Genomic DNA, 27344 nt, shown 5'->3' on the forward strand with positions numbered 1-27344 from the left:
AACAGTTAGTGAAAATATTTGCATGACTCTCTTCATGTGTTCAAGGAAAATCTAGTCATAGTTTGCTATGGTGTGGACCTAGAGATGGCCAGCCAGCTACACGTTCTGGTGATTAAAAACTCAGTTATCTCAGCACTGCCAAGAGGTGGGTGCAGGGCTCACTGACACTGCCGTTCTGGATTCTTCCTGTCACATGCCTGCCTGCCCAGTTTTGCTTTTGCTCTCAGGCCCATTTGATGCTCTCCCTCTCTAGCTGTTCATATTGTCAGACTCTAACTGGGAGAAGAAAGGAATCCCAAGAGGATAGAAGGAGCTATTATCCTATAAAAGGCTGGACGAGATGAGGTTAGATCACATCTTCATCTGAACCAATTGCTGTGCCCAGAGCCCAAGGAAAGCCCCAATCTAACCAATGGAAGTCTGGTCACTGTCCACTAGATGCTGGCTCAGGGAATGGAGACAGTATCAATGCAAAGAGCTGGATGCTCAGCACAGAGAATTATGTCCACTGTAAGAGTCACTTGTTACCTGATTCAAGTGTTATTGCTTCATTACATACCCACATCATCTAATGAAGTGATGGTCTAGGATGCCATGGATACCAAGCCTGTGAATTCATTGGACACAGTGCCTCAATAGTTGTGATCTCCCATACTCTGGGTTGGCACCAACCTTGAGATGTTTGGATGCTACAATATCTGGATGTAAAAAGAGCAACTATTATGGGCTATTTGCCTTTGTAGAGACTAAATATGTATTATTCCATGGAGTCCTCACATGAGGTCCACAAGTAGTGTCATTATTGTAGTCTTCCAGATGAGAGATCTGGGTGCAGAGGTAACTTTATTTCCCAGGCCCTCGTGGCTAGGAAGTGGTAAAGGTAGTTGTTTGATAACTTGGTATATCAAACTCTAAGGTATATCAAATTCCCTCCCTCCCTCCCTCCCTCCCTCCCTTCCTTCCTTCCTTCCTCTTTTTCTTTTTTCCTCTTCCCTTTCTCCCTCTCCTCCTTTTTTTGCTCCTCCTCCTTCCTTTCTTCCTTCCCGAATTCTCTTGTCTATCTTTCTTCCTTTTTCCTCCCCTTCCTCCCCTATCTATCTTTTGTCTTTTGTTTTTTCTTTTTTGGCTCTGTTTTCTATTTTCTTTCTTCCCTTTCCAGTTGCTGCCCTTTGATGACTATACCAAATTCTTGCCCAGGCACAGGTCTACTCCTTAGAGCTATACTAGTGAAGAGGATATCCCTGGCCTGAATTCTTATGTGGAGAAATAACAATCAAGTTGATGAAGGAACAGAAGAGTTGTAGAATGCACTGCATACTTGACAATATGATGCAAGCTGGTGGCACAGAAAGACACTTGGGTAGATACGGGGACAGTTTTCAGAGCAGGAGCCATCCTAGATTAGATCTGAATGGTGATGGTGAGCGGGACCCAAAGAGGAGCTCTGAGAATTGACATGGGGTTGGGGGGAGCACCAGCCAGTCGGGGGAAAAGGGCCACATAATGGTTTGGTATGACAACTCTAAAGGCTGAACAAAGCTGACAGGTATCAGGCTTATCCTTTTAGATCATTCTAGATGCAAAGTAAAGAATTGGGGGACCAGGACTTGGGGGTCAGAGTACAACCGAGGAGGTCAGGTACACAGCAATGGTAACCTAGCAGAGGGTGGCAGAAACGGATGCAGGTGGACAGAACGAGCAGGACCGAATCGCATCTCCATGGAGACTCCCCCTCCTTGGTGCTGGTTAGGAGGCCAAACCAGTCCACAGACCTTCCTCTGATGTGCAGCGTAGCTGGGTGCTTGATCCACATTGCTTAGTGCAGAGGACTGGATGATTATAAATGCAAGCGTCCACACAGGGGAAACATTGAACCTTTGTAGCAAGCAGGGAGTCGCCGCTCATTCCTAAGACCTTAGGCAGAGAGCCAGTTTCACAAATGGAATCAGCATATGTAGAGCAGGCTTTTTAAAGGACAGTTGGCAAGAAAATGCTTGTTTCCCGCTTCATCTTTACATATTGCCTAGTGACATGTGTTGTTTTGATCAATAGATCTTCACTGGGGTTTTATTTTTGAAAAAAGAAACTACTCAAAGCTGGAACTTCATTGAACTAGAGCAAGGGGTGTCCCTGTAGTCACCCCCAAAGGGCTCTGTGTGAAACTCCGAGGTAGAGATGAAATGGAGAAGAGTTGGCACACAAGCATGCCTGTCTCCTCAGGATAGAAAGTCTCATTTAGAAGCATTTAATTTATCATCCAATCAGGACTTGGCCTCTATGGGACCCTGTCTGTCTCACCTCCTGCTCCTCAATTCACAGACTCCACCTGAGTGCACAGACCTCTAACAGGTGGACAGTCCCAAAAGTGCAGAACTTCTCTGCCAAGACTCACCTCTCAGGAGACTTTGTAGACTTAGCCACAGTGACTAAGGTCATCCCTGGGCTAGTGCTCCATCTACCCAGCTGCCTACCCTCCTGCTCCTCCTGAAAGCCCAAGGGATCTTAAATTTATGTCAATGTTAGATAAAACTGACTCCAGGACTTGGCCATGGTGGTGAACACCTCCAAATCCAGCACTCAGGAGGCAGAGGCAGGTGGATTTCTGTGCATTTGAGGTCAGCCAGGTCTAAATAGTGAGTTACAGGACAGCTAGAGCTACATAATAAGACCTTGTCTCAAAAAAAATTAACTTGAGGTATTTTTCTCAAATATGATTTCCTCATCTCACAGTCTCAAATTTTTCAGTAAACCATAATATCTTTTTTTTAAAGAAAAAAAATCTACTCCAAATACTTTAGAAGCGTTCCTAATTTCCCTCCCTTCATGCTAATGCCCATCATGTTATCTTTTTTAACTTTTTTAATTTATTCTTTGTGTCTTTCACATCATGCTCCTCAATCCCATTCATTTCCCCATCTCTTTGTATCCGCCCTCTGCCCTTGTGACACCCCCCCCCGCGTCCCCCTCCCCCCCACCCCCCTGGAAAATAAAATAAAATTTAAGAGGGGAAAAAAAAAGAGGAGGAAAAAATCTCATCCTGGAAGCTGTAGTGTGACACAGTGAGTCACACTGGTTTCTGCTACACTATTGATGCTGAGCCTTCACTGGGATATCCTGTTGTTGCCCTGTGTCTTGGAGATTCTTCAGCTTTGGGTCTACAGGACCTGCCCCTTCATGTGCTCCCACAGATCATAGGTGGGGTGGTTGTTGGGGTGGGCAAACGCATAACCCTGGTTCTGGGCCTGGGTAGTTGCAGGGTTGACCAGCCCGCCAGTTCTCCCTCGTCCTCACCACCAGGGTGGGCTCTGCAGCATTCCTCTTGCTAGCTCACTCCTAACAGCAATGAGCAATGGGCTGAAAGGTTCTCCTGCTTTCACACCCTCAGGGCTGGCTCTCCCACACCTACACTAAGCTCTACTGTGTTGCCCAGGCAAGGCGCAGGGGCTGCTCTCCTGAGTGCTGCAACCGGTGAGGGGCTGGGGCAGCTCTTCGATTCTACTGACTTCAGGGCCAGCTCTCCCACCAATCACAGGCAGCGAGGGGGAGCATCTCTCCCCCGCCCATACCACCATATGGCAGATGAGGGGCAGGGCCAGGTCTCCCGTGCTCACATTTGGTTTACTGGTATCCCTGTCAATAGGGTTGGCTCTGCTGTGCTGCCCAGGTGAGTTACAAGGTCCGCTTTCCTGAATGCTGCAGCTGGTAAGGGGGAAGGTCAACTCCCTCGCCCACCACAGATGGCAGGGGCAAGGGGTGGGGAGGACATCTTTCCCTTGCAGTTATCCACCACATGGCACATGGGGGTCGTGTGGCCAGCTATCCCACTCTCACACCCTCAGAGCCTGCTCACCCACACCTATGCCAACAGGGTCAGCTCTCCTATGCTGCCCAGGTGGGGAGCAGGGCCTATTTTCCTGAGTGCTACAGCTGGTAAGAAGGAGGGTTGGCTCTTGCCTGTCACAGGCAGCAAGGGGTAAGAGGGGACATCTCTCCCCCGCACATGCCACCACCACATGACGGATGAGTAGTAGGGATAGCTCTCCCATGCTCACAAATTCAGGGCTGGCTCACCCATACCCTTGTCAACAGGGTCGGCTCTACTGTGCTGCCCAGGCAAGGTGCAGGACCTGTTCTCCTGAGGGCTGCAGCTGGTGAGGGGCAGGAGCAGCTCTCCCGCTCTTATAATCTCAGAGCCAGCTCTCTTACCCACCTCAGGCATAGAGGAGTTGGGGGATGGAGCGCATCTCTTCGAGGCCCATGCCGCCATATGTCAGATGAGGAGCAGGATCAGATCTCTCATGCTCATGTTCTCAGGGCGGCTCATCCATGCGCTCCTGTAAACAAGGTCAGCTCTGCTGACATCACATCATCTTGATTCTCATATCTCACAGACCACGGCCTTCCTCTTCCACCAGTGACATCCAGATTCAACTCTCCCCCAGTTCCCATCTCCATCAGTCAGTGACTACCTCATTGACCACCTCAGAACCTGCCTGTCTTAGGGCTTTTATTGTTGTGATAAACACTATGGTCAAAAGCAACTTGGGAGAGAGGGTTTATTTCAGCTTATACTTGGAGGTAGCAGTCCATCATTTAGGGAAGTAAGGGCAGGAACTCAAAGCAGGAAACCGGAAGGAGAAACTGGAGCAGAGGCCCTGGAAGAGTGCTGCTTACTGGATTGCTCATCATGGCTTACTCAGCTGACTTTCTCACACAACTCTGGACCCCCTGCCAAGAGGTAGTGCTGCCTCTGGGGGCTAGCTCTACCAACAGCTGCCATCAATCAAGAAAATGCCCTGTAGACTTGCCAACAAGCAATCTGGATGGAGGTATTTTCTAAACAGAGGTTCCTCTTCCCAGATAACTCAAGTTGACAAAAAACAAAACAAAACAAAACAAAACAAAAAAACTAGCTAGCAGACAGCCTTTGTTGTTCTTTATCTGTGTGACCTTGTGGTTTCATCCTTTGACCAGAGTTATAACACAGATTGTCTAACAAGATTATGTGAGTTGTTAGTTAGCAAACAGAAGCGAGTCACTTTGAATAGTGGCTAGCATGCCACAGCTATAATAATCAGATCATTACTCCTGTTCATAGCATCCTATCATAAGCTCCCATCCTCAATAAAGCCTCTAGCTATCACATCTACCTTTGTGAGAATAGGATGGGACAAATCCTCTTAAAGGCACCAGCCAGTCTTTTAAAAGACACATTAAGGTGCACCTTATTGGCCACAGCTGAATTCACTTAACCACGCCTATCTGTACTAGGGTCACAAAGTCTGGCTAAAATTTGGAATTCTGTTGCTAAAATTGAAAGACAGAGTGGTAGATATTACAACTGGCAGTGTGGATAATGGAGAGTGTTAAATGGTGAAAGGGTGGATATGAGAGGTTAGAAAAGCTTCCTTGAGTCAGTGACACATGATTGGCAGTGTATCACTTTTCCTAGAGAGACAGATGGGGAACCGGTGACAGACCTAAGTAACCATTGCACTAGATTCCAACTTGGAGAATTCATGAGTTTATTGGAGTTACTTACAAGATCCTGGGTAACACAAAGGCAGCTGCATCACCAAAAAGCCTGCCCTAGCATGGGCGAAGACTCACAAAAGCTGTACCCATGGAGCGCTCTGTATGACTTGGAGGCAGCTTGATGGGTCAGAGAGGTGTGTTCTCTCCAGCAACTCTTTACAACTTCCATAACTTTGGAGAGAAGACTTGAGGATCTTGTCAATTTCATGAACTTCCTAAGCCTTTTGAGTTGTTTATTTCCCAGGCCTTATGATCCTATCTCCTTCCTCCTGGAAGAAAATATCATGTAATACCTGGAGGCATATGTATTCCCCAGGCTCAGGGATATAGGAAATGAGGAAGGGTTCTGGGATAAGGGAAGAGGAGGTATGAATTTCTGTGACAGTAGAAGGCATGTAATACCCATCATGCTACCCCAAATACACAACTATGCTGAAGAGTTTGGTGGACTCCATCTAGAATCTGTCACAGGGAGTGGGGCCAAGATTTCTCATTCCCCTTTCTTCACATGGCTGATGGTCATGTGGCGTGGTGCATGAGGTCCCCAAGGTCATCAAGCAATTGGGTTAGCACTGGTTCTGTTTGATTCATAAGACACTGCTATGAACCTGGTGGCTGTGGAGATGGGGAGACTGGGCTCTGAACTTGAACACTTTTTTGCTGGGTGACTGTCCTATTTAACTTCAGTTATACACTTGACACAGCCTAGTGTCATCTGAGAAGGGAGTCTTGTTTGAGGGGTTTCGCATATCAGATTGACCCGTGGAAATGTCTGTAGGGGGCTTTCTTGATTGTTAATTGACATAGGATAGGAGAACCAAGTCCATTGTGGGTGGTGCCGTTCCCTGGGCAGGTAGACCTGAGCTGTCTAAGAGAACTAGTTAAACTGGACCCTGAGTGAGTCAGCCAGCAACATTTCCCCTTAGCTTCTGCTTCAGGTTTCTGTTTGAGTTTCTTATCTGACTTCTATCAATGATGAACTCTCACCTGTAAGCTGAAATAAGCCCTCCTCTCCCCTAAGTTGCTTTTGGTTAGGGCTTTTTATCAGAGTGACTGAGTAGAAACCAGAACAGTGACCTTGGCGGAGGACTTGACTATTCTAAATCCTGTATCCTTCCCACTCTGTGAATGGAAACTGATATTAATATCTGACCCACATGAAGAGGAAAAGAGATTCAGCTGGCATTTAGCCAAGCACCTGGTCCCTGGAGAATGTCACTGTTATCACTCTCTTCTTCATCGTCTCCTTCTCCTTCCTTCTCTCCTGATAGACACAATCTGCATCTTTCTCTCCTCCAGTGTCCTTCCTGCACCCAAATTCCCTGGTAATATGTAGGTCCAAAGCAAGCCATGCTCAGCGAGGTGACTTTGTGGGGAAAAAATCCTCCACAATGTAGAAAGATAGTCAAGTCTCCCATGGCCCGATGAAAAAGAAATACTTCCAGTTTTGTCTTACAAATGTTTACAGGCAAGGAGACTATGGCACATGTACAGAAGTATGTATGTGTCGTACAAGAATCTAAGAGGTTTCTGTCTGTCCTAGAAGAAATTCTTTCTCTGTCTCTTGGAAGGCACCAGTTTGGTGCGTTAGCATTCAGTGGTGGGAAGTGAAGATTAAAGGCAATTTTCTTAGGTTTTCTCACCCTGGTTTCAACCCTGGGTATATCCAGTGGTAAGGCTTCCGATTTTACAAAGAGGTACTAGTCACAGGAGCAAGCATGCCAGATGTATACACAGGCTAGGTGGCACTCTACTACCTGAAGGGGACCTCGCAGGGGAGAGAGGTATAAAACAGATAACCTGTCTGACAATTATTAATTGCTCAGAACTAAAAGGAAAAGAATAAAATGAGACCTTAAGAAGTCATCATTAACAGGACCATTTCCCTGATCTTAGCCTGTAGTATGGGTTGCTAATGGAGCATGCTGTTCTTTCCAATGGACCTCAGACATCAGAGTCCTCCTCAACGCTGCCTGCAGACAGTCGATAACTAGGCAATCGGAGTTGTTCTTGAGTTAAACCTGCTGGCCAGCCAAGATCTAGCCCATCCTCCAACCATCTTCTGACCACCCCACTTCCTTTCTTTAATCCCTAGTAACCAAAGACCAGATAGCATTGACCTTGGATGTCCAGGAAGAAACTAAGGTAAACCTGGTGTCCCGCTACTCTGGCTCCCAGTTCTGGGCTTGGCATGTTACTCATGAAAGCTGGATGACTGATGGTTGGGGGTGCCTACTCCCATTCATAGCATCTGTGGCTACAGATGAGTTGATCTAAATCTGTCATGTTCTATTCTAAAGTTGGGTCGTGGGGGCCAACCTGCTTAGAGCACGCTAAGCTATAATTTACGTTAGCCCCATGCTCCAATGGGAAGGCTGCTCTTTGTTCTCATGAGTTATTTCTTGAGGAAAGTTCATGTTTTGTGGAGAGTTTGAGGCTAGTCTTAAACTGAGGACATCACCACAAAGGCCTAGTCTCTTATTTTCTTCCCAGTATTTCTTTTCATATGCTTAAGTGGGTGACTCTTTGGGAGTTTTGTTTCCTGTCTAACCCAAATGAAACTTCATGAAAGAAGCGAAAGCAGCTCCTGTCAGTGGCTAGGAAACTCTGAAGTCTCCGTGGGACATCCTGTGGATCTTTATTTGTTATTCTCTCAGGCCTCTGCATTTCACAGCAAAACACAAATGCAACGGATTTTTCACTGCACAGTGTTTGCATCCCAAGTTTCTTTCCCATTGAATGAAAGATGTTTGATACTTACTTTGTTTTGTGTGGGCCTATGGGGTGGGTAGGTAGGCTGTGTTATGTGTCTAAAAGTCAGAAGACAACTACTAGAAGTAGTTTTTGCCTTCTACCAAGTGGGTCCCGGGGATCAACTCAAGTCATCAGCCTTGGCAGCAGGCACCTTTACCTGCTGAGCCATCTTGCTAGCCCCTCCTGATACACTTTTTTTCCCCTGAACTCTTGTGAGCTTCCTTTTCTTATGGCTGTAGTCCCACTGAGAAGGAAGGATACATGCTTGTGCTCTTCTCTTCTCAAACAGGGACAACAGTTTGGGAGAAGAGTTGAAAATGGAGGGGTAAGGGTTTCCTCATGTGCTTCCTGTAAACATTCTCATTTGCACTGGGGAGAGATGTCTCAAATCCAAGTCATTTGGTTTTATCCTTTCTACTTTGCCTGGGCTTCATCTACACATGGAGGAGCTAGGGCCCGGGAGTTGGGAGAGTTTGATGGGAATCCTGATCTTCATGCACACAGAGGACAACCTCCTCCCCAAGGTGTAAAGAAGCAGAATGGCAGAATGCTAAGTAGGGACCCTGACTGGTAGGTCTCATTGCATCATCTTGCATCTTTTACAACTTCTGGATTTAGTCTAGAGAGATGGTAAAGGTCTGCAGGCATAATTCAAGTCTTAAGGGTCTTTATTCATTGTGGATTAAGACAGTGAAGCCCCCAGCAACAATTCATGAACCATGGGACACCTCTAGTTTCCACTTTATTCTCACCTGTAAATTGGAGGTACTTAGCATTGGCTCACTGAGATTTAATGGGATAACATAGATAAAGGGCTTAACTGTAGTGGCTGGTGGCAATTTCACACTCGAAAAAATGTTAGTCTATGTGATAAAAAGTTGTGTCTTCCTAGTAATGTAATTCCTAGATAGAGTATTGATTACAGGGATAATGTTAATCCCATCCCAGATTTGGAACATGATTTTCAAAGCACTACACATAAAATGGCAGTCACAGTGCAGTCACATGAAACCAGAGTTTTGTCATGGGACAATAGACAAATACAGCTCATACATTTGGTTCATCTTTTTCGGCATACCTATTAATTTTAGTTCCTCACTTGTACCATTGGCAAAGCTGTTGTGTTTTATGTTATGGGTTGACTATTTTTTCATTGTTTTGCATATATAAGCTTTGTTTTGCATGTATAAATTTGTTTTATGCTTCCTTAACCACCATTAAAGGGAAGAGTCAATATACTGTAAAGCTAGGGAAATTGCCCTTAAAAACCAGAAAATTCTTCTGACAGTCTTACCTTTATGGCTAGCAGGAGTCCTCTGCTTTGGTTCTGTTGAGCGATGGACTGGGTATGAGCCTCTGTAGTGGGTTCTTATGTGTTTTCCTATGCACAGGGGTTATTCTGCAGTTTAGAGTTTTCCAGCATGCCTAGGCTCCACCCACTCAAGGCAACAGCTCTTCATCCTTTTTTCCACTCCTTGTATAGTCGCTACCACTACCTCCCCAAAGCCGATCCTCTGGTAAGAGCTCCCAGCCCATGGGGCCTGTAGCCTGGGTGAGGAAGGAGCTGGGCATGGAGCTGTGTCCTTGACCATCTTGGACAGAAGCACTTCAGGCGTAGCTTTTGAGGAGGGTACCACATGGCTTTGGTTGTGGAGATGCGCAGAAGACTGCTGCAGAACTCCCAGAGTGTCTGTTGGTGCCGCAGATTTGGATAGCACACCGAGTAATCGGCGCTAGGGCATACACTTGAAAAGTGACCTGAGACTGATTTTGTTTCCTTCCTTTTCCTTCTTGGTTTGGTTGTTGCAGTTGCCAGTGGCAACACGATAACGTTTTACGGTGAAGTCTGTATATAACACTTTGTTTTCTTTTTGTTTGTCTTTCTCCCAACTCTTTCAGCTCCCTCAGGCTCAAAAGGTAATCTCTTTTCTGTCCCATCCGAGTCGTTCCCACAACTCACTGTCGTCGTCGTGCATGTCCGTGGTGCTGTGCATTTGACTCTGCTCATGACCAGTGAAAGGGTCTCCTCCTGCGACTTCCCAAGCCAAAAGCTGGACAGGATCACGGAGTCCCTCAGCCAGTGTTCCACCCACCTCCGCTCCTACCACACTAGTCCTACCGAAGAACCCTCTCACAGTCAGGGCTTAAAGAATGAATCCATACCTCAGCATTTTCTTATGAATTGTCAAATAATGTGGATCAAGAGTAAGTTGGGCTCAAAGACAGCATTCCAGGCTTTCCTGGGATAACTTATCTCTTGGGGAGAAAGATAATGAATGCAGATAATTTGTAAGCCTAGTGACCAAATTTAAATTCTGGACCCCTGACTGGCTCTGAAATTTTCATGTGTTTCATTAATTACAAAACTAGTTCCTGGGCTGGAGAAATTGCTCAGAGGCTAAAAGCACTGGTTACTCTTCCAGAGGACCCAGGTTCAAAACCTACATGAGGACAAATAGCCAGTTCCCAGCAATATGATGCCCTCTTCTGGCTTCCTCTGGCACTGCATGCATATGGCACACAGGATACTCACATGGGCCAAACACCCATTCACATAAAATAAAAATAATAAATAAAAGCTCAAAAGTTTTTCATCCATGGCCCATAATCTGCAGAGAACATGAGAACACAGTCCGAGCCAAGGGCTAGACCCTTTCACTGGTCTCCATTGTGTATAGGAGATGATCTCCGTCCACCACCTAGAATGTCCTCTGTCCAGAGAGACTCCATGTGGTTTCAGTGATGCCTTTGCCTTGTTATCCCCTTGGCATGCGGTTGTATCCTAAGGACACTTGTGGCATTTAAAAAATATGTCACGCCATGCCTGCTGCATTATTCTCATATATTTCCCAAACATGAGCTAGCTTTCCGGAAGAGACAGCAGCTTCTGGAGACCAGATGTGGGTTAGTTTCGTTTCAAGAGTTAAGGTGTGGTGCCTGCATGAAACTAAGGCAGCCTCCTGAGACTCCCATGTCAGAGCAGGATGCTTTGGGTCCTCCTCATCCAGATAGTGCTCACTGTTGTGTCAAAGACAGTCTGTTCAGACCATATGGACAACTAGAGGTCTAGAAATCATTACACAATTACTCAGATATATTTGAGATATTTAAACAAGGCGAGACATGCTAGAGTGTGACTTGGCTCGTGACAATGTTTGATTACACTTCAGTGCCATCACACAAGGACGGACTGCACACTTCATTAAAAGTTCAAGGAATCCAGGATAGCAACAGCTTCCAGAGAAAATATATGGTCGGAATCCAGATTGTTTGGAAAGCTTGATGTCTTTCCTAGGACATGCTTCCTTAATTGCCCACATTTTGAAAAAAAATAATCTTATTTTAGAAAGAGACTCAACAAATCAGAAATGGATTTATTTTACCTCACTGGCATTTAGTCAGTTCCACTGGTCCATATACAAAGGCATTCTTGTAGAAGATTCCTCCAGAACTGGAGGTGCTATCAGCCATGGAATTTTAAACAAAGTCCAAACACACCAAGGCAGGCCACAGTAAGCACAGCGTTGCTGGGGTTGTGGGTTCTGTGACCCTCCATAGTGCTTACATCATTGCGTTCATCCCTTCTGCTATCATTTATTGGCTCTCACCGCATACTCCCCAAGAGGGACCATGCTACTGTGATCATAGAACCGAGTCAAGGAAGCTTCCTGAGTTGCGTGTTGAGTTCTTCCCCTGTCTCCAGCAGATGGCAGACAGTCCAAAGGCCTTCTCCTGGAGCCCTGTCTAGCTAACAGGGAAGAGTTCTGCCTCCTCATCTAAGTTTATTGTCTTTTCTTCCCTACTAAAATAGAGAGAAGGTACTTAAGAGGTTTTGTACAGCGAGGTCCAAGAGGAACATTGAGATGGAATGTTGTCAAGTGAGGAGTTTATTAGAAAAGTTAATGATCATTAACAGACAAAGAAAGAGGCACCAGCTTGATGGGGGGGCTCTGAAGAGAGTTGAGGCCCCAGCAACAGAGACAAGACAGCATGGAAGGGTCTCTGAAGAGAGGAATCAGAGTCCATGTGGCAGAGTGAAATCTCCTCTGACACCTTTCTGGGCATGGGAGAGGTATCACTGCACGAGCCTACAGCCAGGCTCTCAGATTCCTAGGCAGGAGGCAAGGAAGAGGGGTTAGGAGGCGGAAATGTGGCCATCAGCAACTCTTCTGTGTAAACTCACTTCCCCAGGTAAGAGGAGACCTTGGCCCAGGGAAGTTTGCTAGTATTCACTGGCAGAGTAGAGGCTCAGTAGGGCGCCTGAGCATCTGTAACCGGAAGAATGGCTGCAAGGCGCTGTGGCCTGTGCAGCAGCCGGATGCTAGCATCCCATTCTTACAATGCATACCTTGAAAACCACACGAATAACTCTATTTCAAATACTTTCATAATTCCGGCGACAGTTTCTGTTAAAAACGCAGCTCTGGAGAAACACTTTGTGTCTAAACCTCAGTTATCTGGGCTGCAGGATTTAGAGGGGAGTGTCCCATTGACTGGGGCATCCTCTCTAACCATATGTTACCGTTCTCCCCCTGTTCATTTTCCTCCCTTCCCCTAGAATGACATCACTGACACCTTTGCTGGAAAGAAGAGGTTCTCATAAGCCTCTGCTCCTTTCAGATGTCCTGGCTTGTAGCTGGACCAGTGAAGGGATGCGCTGGTTTTCTTCCTAGGCTTCATCCATCTATGACAGTGGGCAAGTTACCAAAGCTCTCTGGGCTCCCACGGCTCATCATTACTTAATGAGAATATCAGACTGCTTCTCCAGTTTGGCTACATGTGTGATTTCTCTATCTCTGTCTAGCACAGAACTACATATACAAGACACTTAAGGCATGTTGAGTTCGAATAGGTGTTCCATGTGGTCCCCGACACCCCAAAGCTCGTCAAGGGAGCATTTTGTGCAAAGTGGTGGTCTGGGATCCTGCATATGGTGTGTGGTCCCGACTCAAGCCTAATGGATAGATAGAAATGACTAAAGAACCCACCAGGCATACAGCGCTCCCAGCCCCTCGTTAGCTACTCTGCATTTCTGGGATATACCTGCTTCATATAGTTAGAAATGGAGTCTGAAATGCCAACAAAGCAAAGGTTCAGGGTTCACTCTTTTGAGAGATGCCTTTCAGGTACTCTTGACATTACCCATTGATTTTGCCATTGCAGACATGGTTATAGTGAGTTCTTTGCAATCCCAGAGGTTTGTTGTTCTGTGGGTGAAGGGAAGCAACCCAGCCACTGTGCCTTTGGCCCTCTTGTCCGATGAGGTCATGAGCACATGCATTGGACCATAAGGCATCTACATTTGTACTGGTTTTGTTAGAATGTGGCTCGGTGTTATCTACAACTGTTTTCTCTATAAATGGTTATGTCTCTGTAAACACGCTTATTTTAATCTCTTGGCTTTTCTACAACTAAAAATGTCCCATTTGGGTGTCCTTCTTGTGTTTAATGTAGCAGACATTAATTATGGTCACTCCTAAGTTATGATTTTCATGATGTCAACATTGAGGGTCTTCCAATATGCCTTCCAACATGCCTCTTCTAGACTATCATAACAGTTTTTCGGAACAGGAATTGGATAAAAGAATTTTTTTTCCCTGTAGCTGGTAAGGATCTCCAAGCTAATTTTTGGCTTTATAAATTTCAACCCTTGATATAACATTGGGGTGACAACAGCTGTTGATAAACCCAAAGGATGTTGACCTTTTAACAAATATATAATCCGTGAATTCTTGGAGCTTTGTACATCTCACACCTTCCATCCCATGGGTCTTATCCCACTGGTCGAAACTGAGCCCATTTCCCCAGGGGAACTCTGGGGAAACAGATCCACACAAGCTAGGGTTGCATTGGAGAACTTTTTTTTCTTTTACACAGTACTTTTCTACTCCTGGAAAAAAAAATAGACAAGGGTTTTCTTTTTATACTGATCACACAATGAACGCAGCCAAAGCTGTTTCCAAATGCCCATTCAGACTGCTGGACTGAATGCCCTTTGATTCTGCCAGGTTCTGGCTGTAGGAACTGCACAGCAGTTGGTCACTGTGTGGTTGATTTAATTAATGTATCATGATCATGAATGTCTAGTCAGATGTACCTAAACTTGGCCATTTATGTGGGTTACCTTGTCCAGACACTAATACCTTTGACGCTTCATTTATATAGCTTGAGAATTTGCCAAAAACCCATTCCTTGACAGTTTCCCGGGTGCTCTGTCTTGCCTGGCAGTGTATTGGTTAATGTCAGCCTGAGAATGCTGAGAAGGAGTATGCATTTTTCTCCCAATCATAGTTAAAGCAAATCACATCTCTAATCCTGTTTGGAACAGCAATTGATGCATTCAGGGCTGCACAGTACGGCAAAATGATCCCAGTTTAATGGTCCGACCCTGTGTTTTGTTCCCTGTTAGGAATAGCTTAACTTGCCTTCTTGAACAGACACAGCAGGGTTCAGGATCTGTTGTTCTGTGCCTGCTGTGATATTCTGTGCTGCTTAACTTGTATGAGGGGCCGCATAATTAACTGCTTAAATGGAGGTCCGGTTTGGGTCTTTCTCTCAGGATAAACTGTTTTATTAATCTCTGCACACCCCAAGGTAAATGGAGCCCGAATCCATTTGCACTTTCTTTTGTGTACTTATATTATATTTGGGGGGAATAAATGGAAGCGCTCATTTATCTAAAGGGGTTCTTATAATGTTTCAGGAAAATACATGGGAGTGTTCAATTATCTAAAGCAAGCCTGCTGATCTTCCCCCTTCCCTCCCTCCTTCCCTCCCTTCCTCCTCTCCTTTCCTTCCTCCCTCCTTCCCTCCCCCTCCCTTATTCCTTTACTCATCTTGTCCTTTAAGCACACACTTGGTGGGGGGTAGAATATGGCCCACCTCCTACCTCACTGTAATTGACTCTCAGTGATTGCAGGACATTGTTTGTCCTTCTGTACCACTTTTAGAGTCTGTACATTGAACTGTTGAATTAACTATTATAGAACATAGAAAGTTCACCAAGTTGCTGTTTGGTCGAACTGCATGAAGGTCTGTGAGTTCAGTGCCCATTGCAGCTGCTTGCAAGCCATGCAGATGCAGGAACGGGCATGGTGGGGAGGTGGTTAACTCCTTCCCTTTGTTTCTGACTTCTTCCTCTTCTCGCTTTTCATGTGAATATTTATTGATTTTGATAACCCTGTTCCTCTCCAAATCATTTCCTATTTTATAGGGCCATAACTCAGTCTAAAGGAAGACAAGTAGCCCAGTGGACTAGTCTGTTACAGGATCTGGCTTGTGAGTAAGACCAGTGAAGTAGAAACGGAGTAGACGCAGTCATCTTGTCCTGTGGCCACTGCGATGGACACCATAGAAGTCTGAGTGACCATATGGTATTCAGCCAAGGTGGTCACTGATATTTTGGTCCCTGTCATCATTCTGTGTGTGTCCATAGTAGCCCACACAGGCATCACTGCCACTGAAGAGGAGGAGAGCATCACAAACTTCACATTTGAGTGCATCTGGGCTGACATCTTTTCTGTGGCCGTGGCCGATAGCATACTAATCATGCATGACACTCGGAGTCAAAGTTGATCATTTCCTACTAGGCACAGTTGAATACTTCTGTAGTCCTAGCATCTGGGAGGCCGAGACAGAAGGATGGCTACAAGTTCTAGGCTGCCCAGCCTAGAAAACAAGACTGTCCACAAAACCCCAACCAACAAGACAAAAACCAAAACCAAAGCCAAAATTAAACCCCACAAAACCCAGAACAACCATATCTTCTCTCCTCCCATCCACCCAGGGCCCTAGATGTGTTAGGCAAGCCTTCTAACACTGAGCTCAACTACAGCTCCAGCCCCCTTTTTAAAATCTCTTATTTTGAGACAGGATCTTTCTCTCTAGCTCAGGCTGGCCTTGATCATGGCCTAGAGGAGATTATGGTCCTGTGCTACCATACCCAACTGCTATTTCATTTCTCACTGAGAGTAAATTATTCGTCAGGGCTAGACAACTGAATACCATGTGTCTACTTGTGATTTTAAACTATTTTCATATTTATGTGAGCATTTGAAGTGTTTATGTACTACTTTGAGAATCAAAATAAAAAATACAGAGTTTTTTTACAGATTCAAATTAAAAAGCAATTGAGTATTGTACATTCAAATATTGCCAATGTGTGTCAAAAATATTTTATATTTGCATGCAATGATCCAATAAGCTTTTTTTTCAGATTCTAACTTAAACTTGTCCATGACTTACAATTTTATTTATAACAAGGAAAAGAAGAGCCAAAAACATTCAAAAATAGAAAAATAGCTACAAAGTCATTAAACTTCCCAAAGATGGGATACTAAGAGTATTGAAAATTAGATTAAAAGGTTAATAATGGCTATTTCCTGGTGGCAGGAAAACAGGGATTTATTTGTTTTCCCCTTAATCTATTTGTATGTTTTTAATCTTACACAGTAAACACTATGTTTATGAGGTACTAATTATATTCATACTAATACACTAACTATTTTACTTTTTGGCATGTGTATGTGGTGTGTATGTGTGTGTGTGTTTGAGATATATATATAGAGAGAGAGAAAGAGAGAGAGAGACAGAGAGAGTGTGACAGAGACAGAGAGGCAGACAGAGAGGGAGAGAGAGGAGATGTAGCACTTGTAGAGGCAGATGCTGATTGTTGACTTCTTGCTTTCTACTGCCTTACTCTCTTGAGACAGAGTTGCTAATGAACCTGGCCTGATTGACCAGTGAGCTCCCCGATCCTCCTGTCTCTGCCCACCAAACTCAGGGGTTTCAGGCACATGCTCAGGTCCTCATGCTTGCAGAACAAGTGCTCTTACCCACCGAACCATCTCCCCAGCCCCTGAATTATTTATAATACATTAGATGGGATAAGACCAACAAAGGTTAACCTAATATTTATTGAATTTAGCTTTTGTCAGAAGAAAAGGGAACAGTGGGAATCCCAAACTGAAGATACAATGTTTCATGGTAGATATAGCTAGACTCAGAAGGGTTATGAGCAGCGATTGTCTGGGACAATTCTGGATGTACCTGTATTTGTTAGTAATCTTCCCTTCTGGCTGGAAAGAACATTTACGAAGACAGTCTAAGGCCTGGTCCATAGTGGATGCTTAAGGAAGACTGAGCTGAGCCTAGAGACATTTAACAATGACAGGGGTGTGATTACACTCTGGGGGTCATTCCCCTCCCCTCTCTGTTTCCCATGTACCTGGTTTATGCCTGGGAGAGGGAGAAGAAGAGCTGTTTGGCTGAAAGGTGTGGAAATAAAGTTGAGCTTGCTTGGGAAATGAATTGATACTGTAGTTCTTCCTGTGCTCACCATGAGACACGTGCACTCTTGCTGCAGAGGTGGACACTCTGCCTTGTGCTTCAAGATACAAGTTCCCAGTCTGTGGGAGGTGCAGTTAAAGCCTGAAACATCTTTCCTTGGGTCCAGAACACAGTATCTCTCTCATTGCCGGAACAGGATAGGTTGAGTTAATAACAGTCTATAGGACTTTCTGCGGTGTGTGCATAGCTCTTGCCCAGGGCCCAGCTCCCCAAGGATTCCATTAGATGTTAGATGTATAGCTGACCTCTGCAGGAGTTGTAGCATTACAGATAACTCCAGTTACACTCTACCTTGTTCATTGTAACTTGGTGATTTTTTTTAAGATAAGCTCTAGAACTAGTTAAGTATACACCTGAACCAAGAATTGATTTCGAAATCTGTAATATCTCAAGACTTTTTGATCCCCAACTTGGCCTTTGGAAGTTTTGGAAGTATCTAAAAAAAATCAAAGCCTAATTTCAGGAATGCTCATGTATTTAAGAAATGCAAATGTTTTCTCTTTATTTACATCCAGCCCAGTGATGAACTATGACCCTCTGGGGGTGAGGAGTAAAGCCACCTCTGTTCAACTAGAGAAAATGCCTTTTCCTTGGATAGTCAGAGAACATCTGAGTGTGCACGATGTCACTTTTCACAGTTGTTTCATTTCAGTTGAGCTTACCACCATGCAGAAATGCAAGCAGCCTTTTCTTCTGTGTAGAAAGGAAAGCAGAGAGACTAACTGTGACTTGGGGCAGGGACATGATGGCAATGTCACGCTGTCACCAATAGGGCAAACTCGATAGGACATCTCCAGATGCCTAGGACTCTGGCCTCCTTGCTCCCAGATGCAATTTTGAGAGCTGTTTTTATTGGCTCCGTTGAAATTTGAACTCAAATAACAGGATTACTGTGTGAAGTCCCTTCTGTGTGCTGATAGACTTTGAATCACATAATGCACTAGCTGTATTTTCTGGAAAAGTGGTTTATGAATCGCAAACTTTTTGGTTGATCAAGTCATGGGAGATGTGCCATTTAAAGGACCACTATAGGGAGTGTCGTAATGAAATGACTAAGCCATAACATTATATGGACTTGAGGAAGGAGTGGACTTTTTGACTTTGCATTAGGGAGAGAATATGCAAAGGCCGTTCTTGTATGGAGGCAAATCAAAATCAATAGTGCTCAGTGGTTGATTTAAAGACCGTATTTGACAGTTTCCATCAAGTCAGTATGTATGTACTACCAATTATTTTAACCTACCTTCACTGGTCCTCATAGGAGGGTATTTCTTATATGACAGATAAACCTAACAGGCCACAGTGATTGCAGAGAAGGCACTGACTATTATTCACCCATAGGCAGAGCCTAGCCACTTCTTTTGGCGTAATTTTTTATATAGAATAAACCCAAAATTTGTATTGACATGATTCATCATGTTTTATTACAAACTGAGTCACCTGTCAATCAAGTCTGCTCACAGTTTAGCTGCCCAATCATTTTCCTGGTCATGTTCTTCACTCCTGAGGCCCCTAGGTAATGGATATATGTAGCCCAGCCTCCCATGAGAAAAAAAAAATGGCTATGGGTGAGCAGCAGATGGCATGCCAAAGGATTCAACTGAAATGATGCTTTGGGGGAAACTGGGACAGTTGTGCAATTCTGTAAAGCCAGGCTTGTGAAGTTCAAACACACAAGCTAGATGTTTATCTCATCCCAATTTACTCAGAGCATGTGGAGAAGACTCCACCAAGTTTCATGAGGTAGAATAATGTCAGGCAAGGACTAATGTCATGCCGTGGATTTTCTTTTTCCAGAAATGACTCAAAGACTTGAACCACTTGCTGACTTGTGAACTTTTTGCTTGGATTGCACCCACCCCTATCTGCCCAGGCCTGGGATGCACTTGGTGATTTGGAGGCTGGGTATCACTGCAACAGCTCTCCTCCCTCTGCAGTTCCCTTCTCCATAGCAACTGTTTCCCCATTGCTCCCATCGCTCCAACCTCTGTTAAGAGGCAGAAGTCATCATTAACTGCACCAGTTGTTTCCTGAACCATGGTTAGCTCTGAGACCCATGGTGCTCTGTCATAGAACAAAGGAAAACTATTCTTTTTTTTTAATGTGGCTCAAATGGAGAGGCCAAGTTCAAATTCACTGGAGTAATGAGTGAGTTTAGAAGGGACCTGAAAGCTTCTCTCCATAACCTGGGATGGTCCTTGTGGGGTTAGCTGCACATGGCAGGGGTACCATGCACTACGCTAGGTGCTTTGTTGATAATTCTGCTCCCTATTTCAAGAGCTCTTAAGGGCTCTTGTTTCTGTTGTTCGAATTTCTAATGGTCTTATAATAAAAAACCCAGAGTCAAATATTGGGGTGAAAGCTGAAAGATCAGAGAAGCAGAGCAAGCCACAGCCAGCCTCACCTTGCCAACTCCTCAGCCAATCCTGTTTCCTCAGACTGGAAGCTTCTGAGTCCTCACCCGAAAGGGTCTCAGCTGAACTGCTTTAGTTCCCGTTTCCTCACGCCTTATATACCTTTCTCCTCCCTGCTGTCACATCCTGGGATGAAAGGCTTTTGTGCTTCCCAGTACTGGGATTAAAGGTGTGTGCCACCACTGCCTGGCTCTGTTTCCAGTGTGGCCTTTAACTCACAGAGATCTAGATGGATCTCTGGCTCCCGGGTTATAGGATTAAGGGTATATACTACCTTAATCTGGTCTCTATGTCTAATCTAGTGGCTGACTTTGTTCTCTGATCCTCAGGCAAGTTTATTAGAGTACACAATATATCACCATATGTCTCTTTTGCTGTGTTTTAAGCTCCTGAAGGCAAAACATGACATTTTACAGCCCTAAGAAAAGGATTCTGGGGGCAGAATGATTTGTATTTGATCTCCAGAAACTAAGGCTATGGCTACGTCCTCACCCTCCACTCTGCTGCCTTCTGGTTGTTTTAGCTTTGATTTCTTCACGTATTGAGTGGGCACAGACAATTTACAAGACTGTGCCAGGGTTAGATCCAAGGCCACATAGATCTAAAAGCAGGGCGGTGGGTATGCATAAATAGTGGAATGGGTTGATGAGGAGCAGGAGGGAGAGAAGCAGGGGCGAAAAGGACGGAGGAATGAACAGGCTGATTCAAGAGACTGAAACCCAGTTCAGATGTTGATTCAGGTCTGTTTGTGTGAAGTCCCAGTGTTCAACAAAGCTGGTTTTAAAAGTTAGGTCATTTCCCTTATAATCGTGGCATGGGCTGGCAGCAGAAGCATGAAGGTCCCAGCTCCTCAGAGAGTCCTTATCATCAAGCTAGCCACCCTGATGGTGACACGGTACACGCAGGCTTGAAGCGAAGGAGGGCCAGCATCTCGTGCAAGTTCTGCTACTAACTCTGCCCAATTGCCTTCCTCTCTGAGCCTCCTATACAAAATCAACAAAAGGCTGATGTTGGGATAGATTCACTCGAGGATCATTTGCCGAGCGCTTTTGTGTACTAGGCTCTCTGCTGAAAGCTTGGAGGGGAAGGAGGCTCTTTTCCGTCTGCTCTCAGAGTTCACAGGCGCTGCACAATTTCCGTGTCCCTTCCAGCCATCGTGTTCAGAGACTTAGCTGTATTAACAGTTTGCACAGATTTGGGCCTAGATGGTATCTTTGGTTGTAGAGTAAATATGATTATCTTTGTAGTGGAGTTGAAGGACATCTGGTTCCCATTTCCACTTAGTTAGGGAAGGTTTTATGGAGGAAGCCACGTTTCAGGGGGTCTTTAAACAAGGGGAAGGTTTTGTCCCAGGGCCCCACAGCTCCAACTGTTGGCTGTGTTTTCAGGCGTCTATTTGGGAGGTGTCTAAACCACGTTTGTGAAGTTATGAATGTTTGGCCGCAACAGGGGGTCGGTTGTGTGTCAGGCTCAGGCTCATCAGGAATACTGGCCCGAATCCAGTGCTGGCTCCGTGGTCATTCCCATTGTCCTCATTCCTGGGCACTCTGGAAATAAGCAGGTCACTCCTAATAAACAAACAAAGCAGTCTCCAAGACAGCTTTCAGATATGTTAATCAGATGTTAATCAGTAGTGTTCTCTTGACCGTGGATTTATTTATAGATGTGTTCCTGGTCAAGGACAACATGCTGATGCTATTGAAATGTTTGCTTATAAACTATATTCCCTGCTTAATGGCTTCTATCTTAGAATCACAGGGAAAGAGAAACAGCATCGATATTTTCCTAAATAATAGCTATTTTCTTACAAGAGTGATTCTAGATTTTTCTTAAAGATGTTCCAACTCTCATTCAGCATTATCTTTCACAAAGTTGTCCTTAGGTTATTAAAAAGAGAAAGAAAACAAAAAACGTCAGCAGTCCAATTTAAACAAGATGCAGCTTAAGTTTGGAGAGGGCACTGTGCTTACTTTTGTATTTAGACAATGTAGTCTAAGGCAAGGTCTCGTTGGAATTCAGCATCTCCCACGCAAGCAACAGTGACTCAGTTTAAAAAAAAAAAAAAAAACAACAACAACAAAAAACAGAAACTGTCTTAGACAAAAGCAAATTAACATCTAAGTATCATTCTCATGGGTTGAAAGACTATAATTTACCAAGACAATCAAGGGCAGAAGAAGAGGAAACGTTGCTTAAAGTTTATTTATTTCATATTTACTTCTTGCTTTTCTACTTCCATTTTGCAAGAACCTCATTTTATTCAGGATTCAGGCATCTTGCAAAAATGTTGAAAAATGCCCTGTACAACAGAAATCTAAACAGTGTTCGGTGTTCATAATCTGCCTGGATTTTTAAAGGGGAAGGAGCTCTTCCAAGAGAGTGTCATAAACGATGATTTGTGTTGTCTGCACTGAAAGAACCAGCTTTTTTTTTTTTTTGGTTTTTCGATACAGGGTTTCTCTGTGTAGCTTTGCGCCTTTTCCTGGAACTCGCTTGGTAGCCCAGGCTGGCCTCGAACTCACAGAGATCCGCCTGGCTCTGCCTCCCGAGTGCTGGGATTAAAGGCGTGCGCCACCACTGCCCGGCCAAGAACCAGCTTTTTAAGAAAGGAAATATCTGCCTCTTTATGCTCCTCACTGCAAAGACCATTCAAAATACTAATGGTCAAGTACAATATGTTTAACCTAGACTATGAAAACTATATTCTGATGGCATTTTCAGTGTAAATGTGTTTCCAAGGTTTCTGTAACAGGCTATTTCTATTTTTGTGGAAAAAAGGGGATTTCAACAGGGGACTTAGGACTTCATATTATTGTTTTAAATAATGCATTTTTAGTTTGGCAGCATTAATCTTCACTGCAGGTATATGCTGCTAAGTGCGTTTACTTATGCAGTGTTTTCTATAGAGGAGCCTTTAGGGAAAGCATCCTTGCTGTTCAAACTTTCAGTCACACCGAAAGGAAATCAGAAAAAACGTGTATCCTCAACATTCAGATTTAAGACTTGAAATTGTTATAACATCTACTTAAGAGTTTTATTGTTTTATTTGAAGAGTTGTTTCTGATGGTAGGAAACATCAAAATTGAAGGGCTTGCCACGCTGACTGTTCTTCCATGGAGCATCCTGGCTCTCCTCTGTAGATATCTTCCTGTGGGAAATCCTGGCTCTTAGTAGTGGCCATCAGAGCACAGCCTTTCGGCCTCAGTTTTCACAACTGCCCCTTGTACCCCTCTTTCTGGTACAGGAGTGCCCCCTCTCCCTTTATTTCTAGCACCTGCTCCCAGGACCTGTGCCAATCCTCCGGGAACCATGCATTACACCTCCACCTTTGTAAATAGTCCTTCATTGGATGCGTTTCTGCAGATACCCACTTGCATTGTGATCTCTGATTTCTGCTGACAGTTGCATCCCACTTGTCTGTGTAAATTTCCTCTTATGAGTGTCTGTATCTGCACAAAAGACAAGCATCACTGTTGTTTGAAACACATAGTTTCATACTACATGTATGCTTCTGCTACTTGGTTTATTTTTCCAGATGTTGGGATTTATCTAGACTCTCCTGTGAGGTGGTCATTTAGAATTTGAAAGAGATCACACGTGGACTTGGGTTCTGGAGTTAGAACAAAAAATGCCCAGAAAAATTCTTTTTCTAGTTAATTATAAATGTGTATTTATAGTCTACTGCCATATCACCCTAAATGCCACCCCCATGTCATCAGAATATGTGTGTATCTATACATATCATCCTCTCACCGTGAGGGTGTTGGGGGGAGGGGGTAATGAGAGTCTTTGTGTTCCACTAATAAAACAAGCCACTCCTTCCCCTTCCCATTTCCAAGTGGCCTTTTAGATCCTAAGTCAAATGTTAATTTATCAATGTTTAAATATGCACATTTACAGACAGCATGTCAAAACTGGCCTCTATTGAACAACCAGAAAGAGGAAATCAAAGATTCTGAGAGTAAAGCATACCGCCTGAGCCAGGCAGTGTTGGCATCAGAGAGACAAGCTGTCTGACCCTGTCTCACGTGGAAAACATGGCTGAACTAGGCTCCATCGCCACCAGTAAAGGGACTTTGAAAACCTCGCCCAGCTGCAGGCTGCCCCTGCCTTCACCAGGGTCGCGTCTGCACTCAACACCTCTTGCAACACTAGCATGTCCCTCCTAGGCTCCTCCCCTAAGATCCCAGTTTGGTATTAAAGATACTTACAGAGATAATCGTGTCGTGGTAACCGACAGTACAGTAGTGGAACATGTCTGGGGGCAGTGGCAGGTGACAGACATGCAGAGAACTCCTTTTGTTTAAGGATAGATGGTGAAAAGGTCCAGACTGTTTAACCATGAGGAGCGTCAACTGTACCACCTGTTCCTGTCCCCCTTGGCTGAGTCTGTTTCTCAGTTCTTCTTGTGCTGTTTAACTTGTATAGGAATCATTTTAGTGACCTTCAGGAACTTTCTGTGTGGTGTAAAATGGAGACCATGGGCGACACATGTTTTTACCCTGTCCACAATTCCCATCATCATGTACACCCAGAACTCCCAAGTACCCAAAGACTTCATGGGCCCACGGAGAGGATGAGAGAAAGACAGCTTCCCCTTGCTCAGGCTGCACTTGAAAAAGTGAGTCATAAAGGACTTGACTTTTTCTGGGATGCCTGGTTGCATTCCCAAACTCTACACCAATAAATAGTCGGTTATTTTCCATTCAAAATGCCTCACTTGGTATTTGAAGGTGCACACAGCTGTGTTTTTCCACCTCTTAGGACTGTTCCTTTCCTGTCAAGGCAGAGGAATAATAGTTAATGCAGCTTGTGCTTCATCTAGGTAGGTATTAAATAACACTGGCTGCCTTTTAAATGTGTTTTTACTGGAAAAGCTCATACTTTGCAAATGGTTTTTTATCTCCCAGGGCAGTGTGCCTGCAATTCACATAGAGGACCACTAGATGGCAACAGTGTTCTTTTACAGAGTGCTGAGTGCTCTTCATTGTAGGTGTTGAAACAAGAGAAAAGTGGCTTTGTGCTTAAGCATTATACTCGTGTATAAAACATCTATGTATGGTAGTATTATGAACTTACACTAAACACTCCATTAATATAGTCAGTGTGTTGAGCAACTTCAATAAGCAAAGCAGAGGAACGGAGGAGCGAAATAGAGAAGAAATAGTATATTGGAAGAATGTAAGTGAATTAGCCTTTGCCCTTGGCTAAGAGCCAGCCTTCCCAGCAGAGTTTGCCATTGTGCACAACCTTCCCTTTCAGCCTCAGCCTTGAGGGCTGAGCAGATCTGCCAGGAGACTCTGCTGAACCCACCTGGAAGTCCTCGAATGTGCTGCCAAGCATGCTGCCCTTAACTTGCTCAAACGCTCAACACCCCCCCCCCCACTGCCCCCAGCCTTGGCACCACCCTCAGGGCATCCAGCTGCAGCAGAAGCAGCATCCTGCCCATGGCCTCATCAGTTCCCTCTGGACGGAGACGTAAAAACGGCAAGGCAGACAGATGTCCTTCAAAAGCAGCGGCTGGGCTGCTCAGTAGCCACCACTGTTCTCAGTCCCCATGAAGAACCACACTCACCAACACCGACTCCAGGCCTGCCCTCTTGCCCTGCAGAGGCTTAGGTCTCTGTGCTGGTTGGCCAGAGGAGACTCCCAAAAGTGCACCTTCTTACTGGAGATCTCAAAGCAGCCAAGCTCTTGTTCATTGTGAAGTTTTTTGGTTTTTTTTTTCATAAAATCCTAATGACAACATACCATCGTAAAATATAGTCGCTAGGGATGAAGGCATCTAGAGGCTAGTGTCCTCCTCTTCTCTTCCCATTTAGTCTCTTTAGCATTCCCTCCCCGTCTACCTCTCCCTCCCTTCCCCTCTCCTCTCTCTCTCCCTCCTCTCCTCTCCCCCTCCCTCCTCCTGTTCTTCTTCTCTTCCACCTTCCTCTCCTTCTCTCTGGTGGCTATTTTAGGGGTCTAATTTTCTATCTAGGATGAGGGGACATGAGTGCCAAACTTGGGTTCTTAGAACCACCCACCAGAAAGATCATCTTTGCACAAGCTTGAGATAACAAAAAGGCAAGAAATCCCAGAGAGTCCAGATCAAATATCGTGCCTAATTATAAGCCAACCTTCTGGCTTAGATGATGTATGCATCGACATAAGAAACTGGTTGGTTGGCTACCTAGCCATGTGAACAGGGTGAGAGGCATCAGCTGCCAGGAAACCTGGCGGTTGGAGGGTAAAAAGGATTTATCTAAGGACGGGGAAGCAGGTGATGTGTGCAGGAAAGAAAGAAAAGGTGCCCAGACGTTTCTAAACTTCTTCCCTGGCACCGTTTCACCTATCAGTAATTTACTATAGGAGAGTTAGAGTGAGGCAGGGGACTGCTTTCTGCTTGTTAAGCCAGCTTTCAGGAGGCATTCTGGATTTGCCATTTTCACTGATGGGTATCAATAAATACAAGATGCCCACTCGAACCCAAGCTAGAGGAGAAGACGGACTCTTTGCTCACTACAGGAGACCCAACGTGCCAGCCTCTGCTAGACTTCTCCCTCTGTCTCCTTAGTTTTTCTGATTCCCTAAGTGCACCTGGGGTTCCTTGGAGGGAGACGCCCCAGTCTTGTCCCTAGTTATCTTTATAGCATGCAGCAGAGAGCAAGTGCAGCATACAGCTGAGGCTTAAGAAAGTTCTGGAGGAAAACGATGACTAGCAAAGAGGAAACCAGCAGTGAACTGGGGATCTGGTTGTCTTATGCTGTTGGGGGCCACACCCTAGGTACTGACCACATTCTTGTCTGATACCATCCATGGATATTCATGAAGTACTGGGGATGGAGGCCTGGTGTAGCTGCACAGACCTCACACATGAGTCGGATGCACGTTCATAGAGACACATGCATGGTTAACTTGGGGAGCTGACAGGAAGCAGTCAATCTGTTGAGCAAGTTTGTGTTTTATAAACCAGATGTTCAGCATTACTATCCATCATTTCCTTTGATACCAGAACGGTCCCCATTATGTAGCATAGGAAATGAAGGATATGGAATAATATACACTTATTATACAGCAGAACACCATAGCCAAGCAGTTCAGGGACTGTTCAAAGTTTGGACAAGTGTAATTGAACAGCAGTTCATTTTAGGGTTCCTGTTTAGACTTAATGGGATTTTACCCAGGTAGACCAGGGTGACCCCCATCTCCTACTTCTACCCTTTGGAAAATGAGTGTGGACTCTGTGTCTGCATTTTTCTTGGAAACCTTGAATATGAATCCTAGGTCCTGGTCTTGCCTCAGAAGCAACTA

At 44.8% G+C, this 27344-nt stretch overlaps 1 protein-coding gene across 2 annotated transcripts in view; it reads left to right on the forward strand.

Annotated features, from left to right (window-relative positions):
* Window positions 1-27344, forward strand: part of Cacna2d3 (calcium voltage-gated channel auxiliary subunit alpha2delta 3) — an 844638-nt gene that overhangs the window by 609254 nt on the left and 208040 nt on the right. Inside the window, exon 14 of one of the 2 annotated variants that reach the window (XM_052733778.1) lies at window positions 10189-10206. The exons of the other annotated variant lie outside the window; for it this stretch is intronic. Coding sequence (XP_052589738.1) covers window positions 10189-10206 — 18 coding nt within the window. The remainder of the gene's footprint in view (window positions 1-10188; window positions 10207-27344) is intronic. 2 annotated transcript variants of the gene reach the window in all.

This window comes from Peromyscus californicus, unplaced genomic scaffold (genome assembly GCF_007827085.1).
Source record: "Peromyscus californicus insignis strain IS unplaced genomic scaffold, ASM782708v3 Scaffold_12__1_contigs__length_115047231, whole genome shotgun sequence".
Classification (NCBI taxonomy): domain Eukaryota; kingdom Metazoa; phylum Chordata; class Mammalia; order Rodentia; family Cricetidae; genus Peromyscus; species Peromyscus californicus.